A 17,959-nucleotide genomic window follows, 5' to 3' on the forward strand; every position below is an offset into this window, starting at 1 on the left:
AATGCAAAATACTTCTAATGCTTGTATAAAAAATATGGCCTAAATAGAATTTTTATTATTTTTTTTTCATAATATGTTTTATGAAAAATTTTCCAAAATTTTTAGTGTTTTTCAAAAATTAAAAAAAAATGAAGCGTGATTTCTTTCAAAAATGTGTTAAGATATCTTTTTTCCGTTTAATGCATATAATAAGGGATTTGAATTTGAATTTTATATTCCTTATAGTTTTTTAGTTCTATTGCTTTGAAAATTGCAAAAAAACACAATTTAAAAAAAAAAAAACTCCATTAACTCAAAAAATTAAAAAGCTTTAGTAATAAAATTTGGGGAGAAGCTTTACTGTAAGGTACTTAATTCGTGTACCAAATCTCATTTAAATCCAAGCATAAATACTATAACCCTCAAATTGTCCCCTTAAACAATCTCACCAACCATTCAAGTACAGTCACACCCCCTTCCTTCAACATCTCAGATGCTTTTCCTACTCTCGTTTCATCTGGTGCTCTCTCACTTCCTCTATTGTAATCTCTCTCTCATTCTTATCTCCCATCACCAGCACCTCAACACCTGCAACAGCAATTATATCTGCCTCCCTATTATCCTCAACATTCAGTAAACTTTCAAAATATTCCGCCCACCTTTTCCTTGCCTCCTCTCCTTTTAACAACCTTCCATTTCCATCTTTCACTGTCTCTTCAATTCTTGAACCAGCCTTCCTTACTCTCTTCACTTCTTTCCAAAATTACTACTTATTCTCTTCATATAAATGACCCAATCCCTGACCCCATCTCAGGTCAGCTGCCCTCTTTGCCTCACTTGCCTTGCGCTTTACTTCCACACTTTTCTCTCTATATCTTTCATACTTCTCTACACTATTACTCTGCAGCCATTCTTCAAAAGCCCTCTTTTTCTCTTCCCCTTTTACCTTCACTCCACCATTCACTGCCCTTCCTCATACTACCTCCAAAAAACTTCTTGCCGCACACATCACTTGCAATCCCAACAAAATTTTCTTTTACTAAATTTTACTCCTCCTCTAAATTACCAGTTTCTCTTACTTTCACTTTGTCATATGCCATTTTCAACCTTTCTTGATATTTACTTTTTGCCCCAGGTTTTATTAGCTCTTCAACCCTCACTAGCTCCCTTTTACATCCACCTACTCTATTCCCCCACTCTTTTGCTACAACTAATTTTCCTTCCACCAAAAAATGATCAGACATACCGTTAGCCATACCCCTAAACACGTGCACATCTTTCAATCTTCCAAACATTCTTTTAGTTATCAACACATAATCCATTAATGCCCTTTCTACCACTCTTACCAAAAATTCAATTTGATGAGATTTCCTCAGTCACTGTGAAAATTTCCCCCAACTTAAGAAAATTTGATGATGTTTTATGTTATTCTAGAATGACATATAGAAGTAAACAAGCATCTTCAACCATGAAATTGATTAAAAGCAAAATAAGGTCAAGACTGAGTTTTATAATTTGAAGCATTCTCTCATCTCTTCAATAAGATTTAAAGCCAAACCTTGAAAGAATGGCAAAACAAAATCACAATTAAATCTCATGAAAGAGAAGTAATATCTACATTCTTTATCAGATATTATTTTTAAATTTAATAATGTTAATGTGTGAAAATGCTAATTCTGTCTATAAACAAATTTACGAGAAATACATAAGCTGTAAGGAGTAACTGAACTCATCTTTGAAAAAAACTGATGCATGGTATGTCAAAGGTTGGGCCCCTCTGTCAAACTGGTCATGATGAAGAGTATCTGCACTGTATTTTATCAGGGGAATGTTATACTCATAAGTTGGCTATATTTAGCTCAAATAAATGCTATCATCTGATATTCTTAATACACCATATGGATAATTGCTTCCAAGACACACTCACAGTATGTGAATAACATTCAATGCAAAATTCACCATATTTATAGGAAGTCTTCAATTAAATTAAAAGGAATGTCAATTCTTTTTTTTAATCAGTTTTCAACTACCGTACTCCCATTAGTAGAGAGAACTAAGTTTCAAGATGGGTAGTAACACCCTGTGTGACAATATGAAATATGAGCGTAGGCATCAACAATAGAAAATAGAATTTTCTTTATTAAGATGTGACTTAGAATAATCATATAGACAGCTAGAATAGAATGGGAAGATCATATTCCAAATAATGTATTGGTGGAAAGATGTGCTGTTAAAAGCTGAGAGGTGGGGACCTCGAATATTGAGATAGTTTGGACATGTTATGGGAAGGAAGGAGGAGCAAATGGTTAGAAAACAATAAATATAAAGTCACACAATGAATACCAGCAGGAAAAACCAGGATATCGTGGAAGAGGGGGAGAAATTAAGACAACATTACATACAAAAGACAGTGGAAAGAACTCATGCAAATTCTAACCCCATAACTAGAATATGTGATAATTATACATAAAGAAAAATGTTAGTGATCATACAAAGAACATTTCTGCAACTTACCTCTACCTTTTCAGCCTGAAGTGATTTTAAGACAGGAAGAAAATAAAAAGAATTGTATTTTACATACATTTTACACTTACAAAAGAACAATACTCAGCTTTCACAAAATGAAACTTCACATTCTTTACGTATTATGGAGCATAACAAAATCTTTAAACATTCTAAAAATGTTATTTTTATTAATAAAATAAATTTTTGAATATACTTACCCGGTGATCATATAAGCTGCAACTCTGTTGCTCGACAGAAAAAACCTACGGTCAAAATACGCCAGCGATCGCTATGCAGGTGGGGGTGTACATCAACAGCGCCATCTGTCGAGCAGGTACTTAGTACTCCAAGTAAACAAAGAACCAATTTTCTCCTCGGTCCACTGGGTCTCTATTGGGGAGGAAGGGAGGGTCCTTTAATATATGATCACCGGGTAAGTATATTCAAAAATTAATTTTATTAATAAAAATAACATTTTTCAATATTAAACTTAGCCGGTGATCATATAAGCTGATTCACACCCAGGGGGGTGGGTAGAGACCCGCATTACATGTTTACATTATTATGAGCTAAGTATTTTGTATTTCATTTTAGCAGTTATTCAAAATAACAAACATAAAATAAATAAGTACCTGGTAAGGAAGTCGACTTGAACAATTACTCTGCCTTTTTAAGTACGTCTTCCTTACGGAGCCTCGCGATCCTCTTAGGATGCTGAGCGACCCCTAGGATCTGAAGTATCAAGGGTTGCAACCCATACAACAGGACCTCATCAAAACCTCTAATCTAGGCGCTTCTCAAGAAATGACTTTGACCACCCGCCAAATCAAGTAGGATGCGAAAGGCTTCTTAGCCTTCCGGACAACCCAAAAACAATAATAAAACATTTCAAGAGAAAGATTAAAAAGGTTATGGAATTATGGAATTGTAGTGGTTGAGCCCTCACCCACTACTGCACTCGTTGCTACGAATGGTCCCAGAGTGTAGCAGTTCTCGTAAAGAGACTGGACATTATTAAGATAAAAAGACGCGAACACTGATTTGCTTTTCCAATAGGTTGCGTCGATTATACTTTGCAGAGATCTATTTTGTTTAAAGGCCACGGAAGTTGCGACAGCTCTAACTTCGTGTGTCCTTACCTTCAGCAAAGCTTGGTCTTCCTCATTCAGATGGGAATGAGCTTCTCGAATTAACAGTCTGATAAAATAGGATAAAGCATTCTTTGACATAGGCAAAGATGGATTCTTAACTGAACACCATAAAGCTTCAGACGGGCCTCGTAAAGGTTTTTAAATAGAACTTAAGAGCTCTTACAGGACATAAGACTCTTTCTAGTTCATTTCCAACCATACGATAAGTTTGGAATATCGAACGATATTGGTCAAGGCCGAGAAGGCAGCTCGTGTTTGGCTAGAAAACCAAGTTGTAGAACATGTAGCCGTTTCGGATGAGAATCCGATGTTCTTGCTGAAGGCATGAATCTCACTGACTCTTTTAGCTGTGGCTAAGCATACCAGGAAAAGAGTCTTTAAGGTGAGATCTTTCAGGGAGGCTGATTGTAGCGGTTCGAACCTGTCTGACATAAGGAATCTTAGTACCACGTCTAAATTCCAACCAGGTGTAACCAAACGACGCTCCTTCGTGGTCTCAAAAGACTTAAGGAGGTCCTGTAGATCTTTATTGTTGGAAAGATCTAAGCCTCTTGTGATGAAAGACTGATGCCAACATGCTTCTGTAACCCTTGATAGTGGGAGCTGAAAGAGATCGTTCTTTCCTCAGATATAAGAGAAAGTCAGCTATTTGAGTTACAGAGGTACTGGTCGAGGATACGGATACTGACTTGCACCAGTTTCGGAAGATTTCCCACTTCGATTGGTAGACTCTAAGGGTGGATGTTCTCCTTGCTCTAGCAATCGCTCTGGCTGCCTCCTTCGAAAAGCCTCTAGCTCTCGAGAGTCTTTCGATAGTCTGAAGGCAATCAGACGAAGAGCGTGGAGGCCTTGGTGTACCTTCTTTACGCGTGGCTGACGTAGAAGGTCCACCCTTAGGGGAAGTGTTCTGGGAACGTCTACTAGCCATCGAAGTACCTCGGTGAACCATTCTCTCGCGGGCCAGAGGGAAGCAACTAGCGTCAACCTTGTCCCTTCGTGAGAGGCGAACTTCTGCAGTACCTTGTTGACAATCTTGAACGGAGGGAATGCATATAGATCTAGATGTGACCAATCTAGTAGAAAGGCATCTATATGAACTGCTGCTGGGTCCGGGATTGGTGAGCAAAATATTGGGAGCCTCTTGGTCATCGAGGTTGCGAAGAGATCTATGGTTGGCTGGCCCCAGGTGGCCCAAAGTCTCTTGCATACATCCTTGTGGAGGGTCCATTCTGTTGGAATTATTTGTCCCTTCCGACTGAGACAATCTGCCATGACATTCAAGTTGCCTTGGATGAACCTCGTTACTAGTGATATGTCTAGACCTTTTGACCAGGTGAGGAGGTCCCTTGCGATCTCGTACAATGTCAGAGAGTAGGTCCCTCCTTGCTTGGAGATGTACGCCAAAGCCGTGGTGTTGTCCGAGTTCACCTCCACCACTTTGCCTTGAAGGAGAGACCTGAAGCTTTTCCAGGTCAGACGTACTGCCAGTAGCTCCTTGCAGTTGAAATGCATTGTCCTTTGACTAGAGTTCCATAATCCCGAGCATTCCCTACCGTCTAATGTCGCACCCCAGCCTACGTCCGAAGCGTCCGAGAAGAGAACGTAGTTGGGAGTCTGAACAGTCAGGGGAAGACCCTCTCTAAGGTTGATATAGTCCTTTCACCAAGTCAGACAAGACTTTATCTTTCCGGAAACTGGGATCGAGACCGCTTCTAGCGTCTTGTCCTTTTTCCAGTGAAAAGCTAGATGGTATAGAAGAGGACGGAGGTGTAGTCTTCCTAGTGACACAAATTGATCCACGGATGACAGTGTCCCTACCAGACTCATCCACAGCCTGACTGGGCAGCGTTCCTTCTTCAGCATCTTCTGGATGGATAGCAGGGCTGGGGGCTGATCGTCTTGTTCAGCAACGTCCTCATCAGAGGGTTCCTCATCCGAAACTGATGAGGAAACGGCAACGGAGTGGGCAACGTCTGACTCGCTGAATCCGGTCGCACTGGTGGATGCGTGACGGAGCCGGACGCAATATCATGGCACTGCTGCACAGTCTGTGAACTGTCAACAACCATGGGTGCGCGAGGCAGTACAGCGTCAACCCGAAACTGTCTAGACTGTCAGGGTTGTGCAGTCAACACCCTACCGGGTTGCTGAGGTTGACGCACTGCGTCACAACAAGTCACCTCTGCTGGTTGTTGAACGTCCTGAACGTCAACAACCACCTCCGAGCGTCGCTTAACGTCAACGTGCGACTGGCAACCCACACTGGGTCGCATCGGTGGAGGAACCACCTCAACTGGCAGACGCGAGTAGGTTACCTCAGCGTCAACAGGGCGCACAACCGACCGGTTGGAAGGTTGTTGGCCAGAAGGAGGAACCACCTCAACTGGCAGACGCGAGTAGGTTACCTCAGCGTCAACAGGGCGCACAACCGACCGGTTGGAAGGTTGTTGGCCAGAAGGAGGAACCACCTCAACTGGCAGACGCGAGTAGGTTACCTCAGCGTCAACAGGGCGCACAACCGACCGGTTGGAAGGTTGTTGGCCAGAAGGTTCTTCTCCGCATTTAAGTCCTCTATCAAGGACGCAAGCTTGGACTGCATGGCTTGCAGCAAAGCCCATTTAGGGTCTACGGGAGCAGGTGTAGCAACAGACGGGGTTAGCGACTGAGGCGGAACCGTTTACCATCCCTGAAAGCCTTGTTATGTGTGACATAATAGTACAGCAAAACTTCAAAGGCTTGACAAAAGCTGAGAAGTTGTCCTGTAAACAACTTGGAGCGTCTCCTGGCTAGGCGCCAGGGCGAGTCTACCAGAAATGAGAAGTCTATCTGGGCAGAGGCATGAACTCCCAAGCCGAGAACTTCTCTCGTGTCCTATCAGACTCTCGCTCTATAAGCCAGTTTAAAAGAAGGGAAATCAAAGGCTGTATCCCTAAAACTCCTCCTGGTGCAAAAACCAGTCGCCTAGCCAACGTAACGCTCTCTAGGAGAGCGAGAGAGCACTAGCTTAAAAACAATGGCTTCGAAGTAGCTAGGCCTAGTGTAAGTTCTGACGTTAGGCGAATGAGGAGCAGCAGTTACAAGATCCGGACGAAGATCCTTAAAAAATCATCATGATTTAATTAAAGTCCATAGGAGGCTAAGCAGCTTAAGGCTCCTCTCCAAATGACAGAGTCCTCAAGGGAATATCAGTAGGAGGGAGAACAGCACTTTCTCATCTACAGGAACCTTGTCCGATAAAGGCTAGGTTATCTCAGTGAGCCTCTCACTGGTGCATTAGTAGCAGACCAGAAGGCAACGTCATGTAACTGCTTGACAGTCTGTGAACTGTCAACAACTGAACTGTCAACCACAACAGGTGCGTGAGGACATACAGTGTTCACTCGAGACTGCTTTGACTGTCTATACTGAGCAGTCAAAACAACTCTAGAATGCGGAGGTTGACGCACCGCGTCAAAACAAAACAACTTAGACTGTTGTTGTACCTCGCGAACGTCAACGGAAGGTTCCGTGCGTTACTGAACGTCAACATGCGGCTGGTAGGGTACACTGGAACGCATGGGTGGCGGGACTCTCTCAGCTGGAGTGCGGCAGAAGGTCGCCTCAGCGTCCACAGGACGCACAACCGTGTTGGTTGTAGGCTAGAGGTTGGTGCAGTGTCAACCTTTGCACGAAAGTCCCGCATCAATGACGTTAACTGAAACTGCATGGTCTGCAGCAAAGACCACTTAGGGTCTACAGGAGCAGGTGCGGCAACAGACGGTGTGACTGCCTGATGCGGTACCGCTTTGCCTCTCTTAGGAGGTGAGCAGTCGTCGGAAGACTGCAGCGAGTCCGAACTGACCCAGTGGCTACAACTGGGCCGTTGGACTTGCGCGGAAGGGACCGACTTGCGCTTAATAAGCTGCGAGACCTTGGTCCATGGTTTCTTACGAGAAACCTCTTCCGCAGACGAGAAATAAATGGGCTCTCTCGTCTTTGTGTGGGTGGGGCGATCTTGGGTAGATACGCCCGAAACCACGGAGGGAAACGTCTGTTCGTTGATCAAGGCCTGACGAACCCATAAGTCGTTCGACATTACTTCTCCCCTGGGCTTGGGAGCTTGCAAGAGGTCCCGGACTAGGTGAACGACAGGCACGAACAGACGAACCCTCGGACGCAACACTGTAACACTTTGCGTATATCACTTTATCACTTCGATTTTCTGTTTTGCACTTATTTCACTGAAATCGAAACTTTTACTGATTTCTACCTGAAACACGCAATTCTACCCTTCATTAAAAGGTAGTAATTGCGAAATCAGTCGTATAATGCAGCTCATTAATACTAGCAAAAAACAGAAAACATAGAAAAAGATAAAAAATTCAGTGGCTGGGAAAGAGACTAAAGACTAGTTCAAATAAACTACGTTTACAATCTCTCATCGCACATAGCCTGGGGACAAGAATAAAACCCTAGAAACGTTTTACCTTCTTCCCCGTACAGCGACTAGGGAGGAGAGTAACACGAGAACAACGTTACCCGCTTGAACGGAACGTTTTCTCTCCTCTCTCTCCCTCCGTCTCTATCTCTCTTGATTTCGCACCTAAGAGAAGAGCCCAATTATATATCGTCAAAAAAAACATGTTATTTGACTAAAGGAAAAAACTGAAAGGTTTTCCAAATAAAAAGTTCCTTTAATTTAGAATTAAAAACATTTAAGCTAAGAAAGAATGAACGAAACGTCAGAATCGATTTACTCTTACTGCAAAGTGAAACCGTGATACACTCTCTCTCTATCGTAACGATAGAGCGCATGTTGAACGTCCTGAACGTCAACAACTGCGTAGTCTAAAAAACTAAACGTTAGTTCAGCTTTGAAAACAGTACGAAGACTATCAAAGAAATTCTTTCATAAAACATTAAATTTAAAAAGTTTTAAATTCTTTAAAGGCTAAATACGATATAACGGGCTCAACGTTGATTAACTTCGGTTCCAAGTTAGGACCGCCTACTATCAGGAAAGGTCGCATATAAACAAAACATAAAAATTTATTTTTATATGTTTATAATAAATGGAAAGTTAATCGAAGAGGCCTAATAAAGGCGGAGAGATATAAAATATATAGATCTATAACGTGTTAAGCAAAATTACTAAAAACCTAAACACACTTCCGTCTAAGGGAAGGGTCGGCCATTTAAAAGTGAAAGAGAGTCCATACTCTCTTTGTCACCATAATTAATTCTATCCAAAACGAGTTCAAGTTTTGAGATGAAGATAAAACACCTGCATAGCGAAAGCTCAAAACTAGAATAGTGTACTTCACCAAATAGTTGTGAAAACAAATCCAGTTAGTAACAGCGTATTAGTAGGTCTTGCCGGTAGCCCGACAGAGAGAAAATTGGTTCTTTGTTTACTTGGAGTACTAAGTACCTGCTCGACAGATGGCGCTGTTGATGTACACCCCCACCTGCATAGCGATCGCTGGCGTATTTTGACCGTAGGTTTTTTCTGTCGAGCAACAGAGTTGCAGCTTATATGATCACCGGCTAAGTTTAATATTGAAAAATAAACAATATAAAAACTAAACAATACAGGGAAATCCCAATTATCTAGATGTATTGAAAAGACTACGAAACGGTAGAACTTAAGTCAAAACTGGTTTCCTTTGTACATCTACATTACCAATATGTTAGCTGTATTCAATTTCAGTTCCCAGTTTACTACTGTAACATGGAAATCTTATCTGCTGTAGGAAGACAGCACAGCTTGGCAAAAATTTGAAACTTAAGCAGCACATATTTTGTCTGCTGAATAATCTTACAAAATACACATTAAATATCTATTTCCTTTGATCACGAGCTTTACACTTTCAGATGACTGATAACCAGATAAATGCTGTTGAACATTATTGTAAAATGGCATGTAAAATAGATAAAACAAGTGTGGGTTATATAACCCTTTCCTCTTTAACAAAAAACTTAAAACAGTACTACAATCAATCAATTACATTTTATTTTTCGTCTCCACACTTATAGGACTTTAGGCAAAACAGAATATATTATCAGGGACGAGAGATATTTTAAAACTTGAACAGCTAGATAAAAAGTTTCTCAGTTAACTTAATAACAATTACTGCAATTCATGGAAATTTGATTTACAAATATCACACATTTTTAAAGTAATTTATATATTTGCTAGCTATACAAACCAGAGTCCTTTTATTAGAGATATTGATTCAAAGTGAGCTGGAGACAGTTGTTAAAGTTTGGTTAATTGGTGAAGGGTACGTGCGAGGAGCCCTGCCCCACTACCCAGATGGAATAGCTTAACTTTTAGGCCTTTCATCCCATTACATTCAAAATTTTATTATTTGCTTCTAAGCGACATATAAACCTTTGCCATTTAATTAGGGAGATACTGCTTGGTAGGTTGAAAGTCCCCTTAAAACTGAACTGGATGGTTCATTTTCTTCCCTAGAAGTGTCCACTGCTTGGTCCTATAGAGCATTTAAGCAGTGACTCCACTATCTCCTAACTGTCTTTCATGGGGATGCAAAGACTGACAGGGCCTGACATGTACATGGATGCAGGTACTTGGATCAAATAAAGAAACCCTTCCCCTGAAGGGATTTTAGTTTGGAATCATAAACCTGTATGATGATCAATGGGTTAGCATGAATTCCACCAACCTCTCCCCCATTTAGGGAGGATGGGCGACATATTTCTTTAGTTATACAGTAAGGAATTCAGCTCTAAAGTGTAACTTACAAGCATCAAGAATCATCCGTCATGTAACGATTTGACTGCTTTGTCTCTAAGAGGGCGACAAAAGAATAAAGATCCAGTCATAGATGAGATGCTTTCTGTTCCGTGTGTGAGCAGCCACCACAGGACCAAGCACAAAGGTGTCAAGGGACTTGTGGGTATACTCCTGTAGGTAGAAGCCGTGAAGGTGGTCTGTCCTTTCCAGACTTAGGCCACTGACAGGTATTTTTTACAAGCTACTTTATGCGCTCTGGTTCTTGCTGGTACAGTACCTTGACTCCCTCAACAATCAAGGTGTATGCTTTATGGGTTATCTCACAAAGCCAGGAAGAGACAGTGGTCCTTGACACCTCTTTTTTGGTTCTGCCAGGGCAAACAAAAAGTCTCCGACACTTAGGCCTGAGATGTCGGGTCCTTTTCAGATAGCACAGTACAGCCATCATGGAACACAAATTATATCTTCACTATCACCATCCAATGCTTCAAAAAAGAGAGGGGATGGAGGTCTTGAACCTGGGGTCATCTACAGCCAGGTTCTGAGTTTTTGTTACAAACAGAGGCACAAAATTGAAAGACTTCCTTCCACCACTCAGCCTGGGCGACTCGCATACTCTCTCCGTCGATGCTAAGGCTAGCAAAAGAGTCTTGAGAGTCGGATCCTATTTTGCAACCTCCTCAAAGGCTTGTACAGGGTGCGTATAAACAATGATCACATTTCACTCTGGGGGCCTGAGGTTACAGAGTAAAAAAGACTGCTCAAAGCTCTTTCTGAGCATAGACAACTCCCACAAAGTGGAGGTCTATACCTTTTAGTTGATACACCCTGCTTAAGGCAGAACAGTAGCCTTAGACATCCGTGACTGAGAAGTACTTCTCTAGGTGAAGGAGGACTAGGAAGTCTGCGACCGGTGCTGAAGTGGCTCCGACAGGAGAAGTATCCCTTCTATATCACCAATTGCAGAAGATGGCCCCCTTTCCCTGATAGACAGTTGCAGAGGACTGTATTCACAAAATACCTTTAGCTTGGAGGAGATGCCAGATAGCCTATAACCATAAAGATCCAACAATTTTACGGGCTGGTGGTACCTCTGAAGATGCAGCTGACAGAGTAGGAGAGGGCCACTGCAGTAATTCTCTTGGGACCTCAACCAGAAGAGCTAGCAGATCAGGATATAACACTTGGTATGGGGCCATCTGGAAGCCACTAGGGTCATCCCGAGTTCTGGCATATCAGCATCCTATTGATTAACAACCTGCTCAAGCTGAGTGGAGGGAAGGCGTATGCATCCAGGTAATCACATGGGTTTGAAAATAAATAGCAAAACACAGGGAGTTTCCTGTTTTTCCAGGTGACAAACAGGTCGATCCCTGGAGAGTCCTAAAGAACGAGATACATTTTTAGATTACTTATAGTATTAAGACGGCTGCTTCCATTTCAAAGACGATATGCCAATGCCTTTTCAACACATATGAGAACAGTTACATGTCCAGAGGCGGAAAGTCAAGTGGGACTCCCCCCCTTGGGAGGTTTTCCTCGTCGAACCACCATGTAAGATCGGCCCAAACATCCTGCCCCACTAGAATAGGTCGGAAAGGGGGATTCCCTAGCGACTGACCAGTGATTCCCTAGACACAACTGAAGGGGCCACTAACGGAGACACTGTGGGGAACGAGTTTCTCCAACAAAGAAAGGTGGCCGACAAGACTGCCAGCTTCGAGCTGGTACTTCTGTCTAGAGCAGGAAGGGTCATGCAACCTCCTTGAGCATTCTAGTGGGAGCGTCTGACAGAAAGAATCTCTGCTGCCACGTGTATCAGCATGCCCAAATACTTCAGCGCTCTCTTGCTTGAGGGTACACTCAGGCACAATATTTTCTCTTCATTGTTTATATATGATAAATTTATTCTAACATTGTTACTGATATCAAAATCAGTTTCGTTATTCATTACTTCTTATAGCCTATACTTTTTTATTTCCTTTCCTCATTGTGCTATTTTCCCTGTTGGAGCCCTCAGGCTTATAGCATGATGCTTTTCCAACTGAGGTTGTAGCTTAGCAAGTAATAATGATATTAATTGGGTATGAGAATCTTTCTCCCAGTTTACACAATTCCCCGACTGTAGCAAAATACAAGAATCCAATCTTAATCCTGTAGCGACTGACTCCCCATGGAAACCACGATCAGGCAATTGTCAAAATACACTAACAGACAAACAGAGATATCCCTTGTGAGTGGGTCCAATCAGCTACCAAAGTGAATACTCATGTGAACACCAGGGGAGCCGTACACCGTCCAAAGCACAGAGCCTTGAACTGGTACACTGTGCTATATAATAAGAAGTGGAGGTACTTTTTAGAGGACCGATGAACTGGCACCTGGAAGTACACCTTCAGATCCAGTGGCAGCACAAGTCTCCTCCTCTGACGGAAGACAGTACAAACCGAACTGTTACCATCGTGAACTTTATTTGACGAACAAACTCATTCACAGGAGAGAGGTTGATGACCCATCTCTAGCCCCCAATGGCCTTCTCCATCTGGAAGACCCAACTGCACAAGCACGAAGACTCCCCTCGAACGACTAGAGTGTGTTACATTCCAACATTACTTTCACCTCTATCCGCAAGGCCAAGGCTTTAGGCAATGTTCGATCGACACTATTGGGATGTGAGATGGAGGGGGGTCCTTAACAGTCAGCAATTAATCGTCTTTAAGCACACTTACTGCCAAAGACTTGGTCCCGTGCCTGTCAAGTCGCCCACGGGCGATACAAGCATTCCCCTACTCTTAGCAATGCGAGAGAAGGAATGTCAGCATCAGTGTTTTCCTCTCTCTCTCTCTCTCTACTCTTCCCACTCCCACCCTTCCTAAGGCCCTGGCTGGGGTGCTCAAAAAGGCTCAGCTCTTTTCGAGAAGATTGCGGATGGTACCGTTTAAAGTCTTGAGGCGACCGTAGGGCCCTTCTTTGATCTAGAGTTTTGAAGCGAACGTAGGGTCCTTCTTCGATCCAGAGCCCGCAGCACCAGGTTTGGCCGCTGCTACATTCAAAGGGCCAGGGCCCCAAAAGGAATCAGTTTGCTGGATCAGGGAGTCCTATAAAATAGTCCTCCAAGATTAAACTACTGCCTACACAAAGATTCCTAGAAAGGAGAGACGTGGTCCCCTGCACCGACAAGTTCTTAGTAACAATGTCACCTCTGGGGTAACTTGTTTTGAGAAACGAGAAACCGAAGCATCATGTCCCTTCAAGATCCAGTTAACCAACTGGTTAGCTGATTGGTGAGCCAGGAGGGTCACAACCTTCCACACAGGCAGCATAAAACCTTTGTACTCCACCAAAGACTCAGTCGAGCCAGGAAACAGCGTGGAGAGGCCAGGGCAGATAACTTCATGGGTGCTGACTCTGAAACCGAGAAAGATGTGCCTTCCAACTTAAGTTCCTCTAACAAGAGTCCGTGCGCACACCAACAGGTTAATCTGAAGAGGGGCTGACACAGCCTTCTCTATCGAATAGAACCTTTACTACCTGGAGGGAGGGGGGAGGAGAGGGTCTTACTTGACTGACTGGACTTGAGTGAGTGCTCAGATCCCCAGATCTGGTCCTCAATTTGCACAAAAGCCAAATCAACCAGATACAACCATAGCCACTCAAAGGAGGGCCTCGTGCCTTGCAGAGCACTGAAGTGCCGATCAATGATCAAAGTTTTCCCTGAAGAAGGTGCCAAGTTTGCCTCCCCAAGGCTACTGCAGTCACGAATTAGGGCAAGAACCTTCACGAATGAACTCCCAAACTCAGAGTAGTCTGCTTATGTAATTACAGGACCATGGTCTGGTGTCCTCAGGACATCCAGACCCCAAGTACCCTTGAACTTTGCTGAGGCTGAGGGTGTGGCAGGAGGCTTCGAAGATTCTAGTCCCCACCACAAGTACGGTCATTCCACTATATAGGTAGAACCCGGTGTGTACTTGGGGGATTACGAAGGCCTGGTAAGCCCAATGGCAATGGTATAATTCCTTGCACACATCCCAGGAAAGACTAATTGAGCATAACGTACTCTCCTCTCTGCAGGTTGGGGCGGAGGTACAGCCACAGCCATGAGCCCCGCGGCACGATGAAAAGGCCCTTCTGCCTTCCATTGTTAGTCTTTACAGCCTTGAATGGTGCCATATTCTCAACCAGGTCGAGCCAGAACTCGCTGCAAGAGAGAGGAGCAGGTATCCACTATGCTGGAAGGAGAAAGATGGAGATCGCCAAAGCTCCTCTATCAACCAGAAAATAGGAAGTGTATGGGGATGAACACTCTTGTTCGGGCCGTAGCACGGGGTCTTGTCCTTGCCACCCAGGGGTCGAAAGCCACTTGGATGCCGTCCACCTCCCTTCTAAAGAGAGGTGGTGTTAAAAAGAGTTAGAAGTTAGAATCAGGAAAGGATGAACAGCATGCACACTTTTCCTCTTCCTGGCGCTCGCTCCTGACTCTACAAGCAGAGGGATCGAAGTCTGAGTGACCAGCGATGATGACGTTCCCCAGGGGGAGAAACCACAAGTGTAGCTCCAACAGGAGCCACATTGCTAGGACACACACTTATGGGGCCGGGGGCAGGAGTGAGGGAAGGTACACCCACAGGGCCCCATTACCCTGCAGAGAGCAAGGCTGGAGGCATAACCTCAGACCCACAGAAAGCAGGTGATATCGGCACCAAACCCCAGGGTACAAGGGTTGAGGTGACAGACACAGGGAAAGGGGTGGGATATACAGAGGGCGGGTCAGGGATCCAGGTAATCCTGGGCACTGGGGCAACACACACTTTGGCCTTGGAGGCCATCTTACGCCCAACTTTGGGCTCAACACCTCCCGGTGCTGGCATCATTTCTGACAGCACGGGAGAAACTTTACGGGCCATTACAGTCCTTTCGGGATTGGGGGAAGGGGACACCTTGAGCCTGCCACTGGGGACAACACCATGCCTTTCACCACTAGGTCACTGACTTTGGGGGAATCACGGGAAAAGTGGCCTTAGATAAAACCTCCCTAAGACTTCCTTAGGTCAAACTTGCAGGCTGCACAAAGATAGGCAAAGAGCTTCCAGCTTCCGAAGGGGTGCAACAAACACTAGGGGTACTTCACACTACCAAAAGCTGAAAAGCCTGCTGATGCACATTCAAGGTTCCTTGCTCCAGATGCATAATCCCCAAGGACTGTGCCAGATTGTATGCACAAGGGCAGCAGAAGCAGTCCCACCACCTGAGGAAACCTAGGCAGCAAAAAACTTCAGTGATGCCAAGGAAGACCCCGTCGAAGGCTTGCCTTGCTACTTTTCCTTCAGGTTGTACGCAGATGGTTTACTCATAAACCTTTAACAGTGGCCATCGTTCACCCCCCCCCCCCCAGTATGACCATCTTGCTTTACTTCCATAACCACAAGACCAATAACACATTCACTTCCTGCAATGTTAATAGAAAATAAAAAATTTTGGTGGAGTTGGCAGCACATACATACTCAATAGCAGCCAAATCAAAAGTAAAGCTAATCCTGCAGGGAAAGGGGGCAGAGCTCCTCATCTGCTGGTTAATACCTTGTTAAACACATTTAACCGACTGTCTCCAGCTCACTCTGCATCAATTTCCCTAAATAAAGGACAAGGGTTTCTATGTTACATAGGAACAAATAAAAGAATTCTACTCCATAAAGAACCTAGCATCAGAAGTTCATCAAGATTTGTAGTCAAGTTTATAACATCAAATTGCTTACCTTTGTTTTGTATGGATGGTCCTTGTAATGCTTAAGATTATCCAGCAAGTCTTTAACGACAACATATATGTTGTCAATTGACAACTTGCGGGTGGACGCCTCGACCACACCTATGAATTTTCTGAAAACAAATGAGAAGTCACTCAGCAAATTACAATTCATATTCTGAGCATGTCTTATAGGAAAAATAAGAGAAATATAATTACCTCAAGCCCTTTATACTAACTTATAATTACATAGATAATACAGTACACTTAACATAAAGTTTATGCCTTCATATTTATAAAATGAAGCAAGCCCTAACAGTTCTCGGGCAAGTCTCTTGAAATGAGGTTGCTTGCCTCATACCTACATTTACATTGGTTGTAATATACCATTGTTAGCTAACTATCTTGTCTATTTCTCCCTGAACATGCTCACTTCTGCTCCACAGTTAATATTTCAAGTGTTTTTCCTGTAAGACTGTTTAACATTAACTTTGTCATGATTTCAAGCGTTGACTTTACTGTGTGACTGTTTAGCATTAACTTTGTCATGCTTCTATTTTTTCCCAGAATTTCTGTTTCACCTTTTTATGTCTCATACTTTTTCACCCATTTTTGTTTATTCATTGTAATCTAGCCATACATTATTCTGTGTATTTCTTGGAATTCTACCAAAAACCCAGTTTCTCTAGTTATGATAAATGAAATAATCTAAATATGACAAATTTTAAAAGATATTTTGTACTTTTCCTAACTATACAAACTTGAGGTCTATTATACGAGATTCATAACAGCAAAGGCTGGAATACGGCAGCTAAAACTTTAAACAAGGTAGGGGGTAAGCAATCAGGCCCGCTGTAGCTCACTGCAACCTCACTTGGATTGCAGCCGGAAGTTATATTTGGGGCTGGTGATGTGCTTCATTTAACACACCTAAATTATGTTAATTTAACTGTGAGAAGGGAGCTAAAAATTAAACACAGGAAAGATTAAATACTCCACTTTCCAGAGGATGAAAATGCTATCACATGAATGACATGAACATCATTGTTTATTATCAAGATAATTTTTGTGTTATTCATATCAATAACATTCTATTATGCATTGTGTCTTATATAAATAAATTATATATTATATATAAGTGCATTTTTGGGTTTTTACTATTCAATGATAAACAGTCTACTTTAATCAATTATATTCTTTTACCTAAAAAGAGAATATACAGGTAGCCTTGATATTTGAGTGGGGTTGCAAAAAGTATGGTCAAGTTGAAATGGGGTCACCACTGGAAGAAGGTTGGGAACCACTGGTCTAAACAAAAGCAGAAACTGCCAAAACAATACCAGACAAAGAGGAACAAGTTCACTCTCTGACAGCTGAAATCAAAGTGGGGTTATAGTGAGCTACAGGGGGGGGGGGGGGGGCACTGCCTGGCCCCTACCAGCAGGTAACTACTCTGCCAGTTGTTACACCTCATTTAAAGTTTTAATTGTTGCATTTCAGCCTTCCCTGTTATCTATCACCTACAGTAAAGGATGATGGTTTGTATTTGTTAGAAAAAAATTGGGTTTGAACTGTAAAAGCAACTCTAACAGGAATATAAACATCCAAGATAGATACAGTAAGTCAAGTCTCTTCTCCATGTAAGTAGCATTACAGTCAAATACTTAAATAAGTTAAAAAAAATACTTACAAAGCAATTAATAATAAAATAAATTCACAACACTATACCTTGAATGCGTGTAAGTGGTATGAGCTAAATAATAATATTTCCATAATTTGTCTCTGATTTTTTGGTCATCACTACTGGATTTAAGTTCCTCCCATCGGCTCATAAACTGAAAA

At 42.7% G+C, this 17,959-nt stretch overlaps 1 protein-coding gene across 50 annotated transcripts in view; it reads right to left on the bottom strand.

Moving 5' to 3' along the window:
• Positions 1–17,959, bottom strand: part of LOC137647080 (calponin homology domain-containing protein DDB_G0272472-like) — a 216,226-nt gene that overhangs the window by 40,747 nt on the left and 157,520 nt on the right. For 49 of the 50 annotated variants that reach the window (XM_068380251.1, XM_068380280.1, XM_068380266.1 and 46 more), the window contains 3 exons: positions 17,846–17,952; positions 16,131–16,251; positions 2,494–2,508 (listed from right to left, as the gene is read on the bottom strand). In XM_068380251.1, coding sequence (XP_068236352.1) covers positions 2,494–2,508; positions 16,131–16,251; positions 17,846–17,952 — 243 coding nt within the window. The remainder of the gene's footprint in view (positions 1–2,493; positions 2,509–16,130; positions 16,252–17,845; positions 17,953–17,959) is intronic. The other variant, XM_068380249.1, reaches the window with a different exon arrangement.

Source organism: Palaemon carinicauda, chromosome 9 (assembly GCF_036898095.1).
Source record: "Palaemon carinicauda isolate YSFRI2023 chromosome 9, ASM3689809v2, whole genome shotgun sequence".
Taxonomy (NCBI): domain Eukaryota; kingdom Metazoa; phylum Arthropoda; class Malacostraca; order Decapoda; family Palaemonidae; genus Palaemon; species Palaemon carinicauda.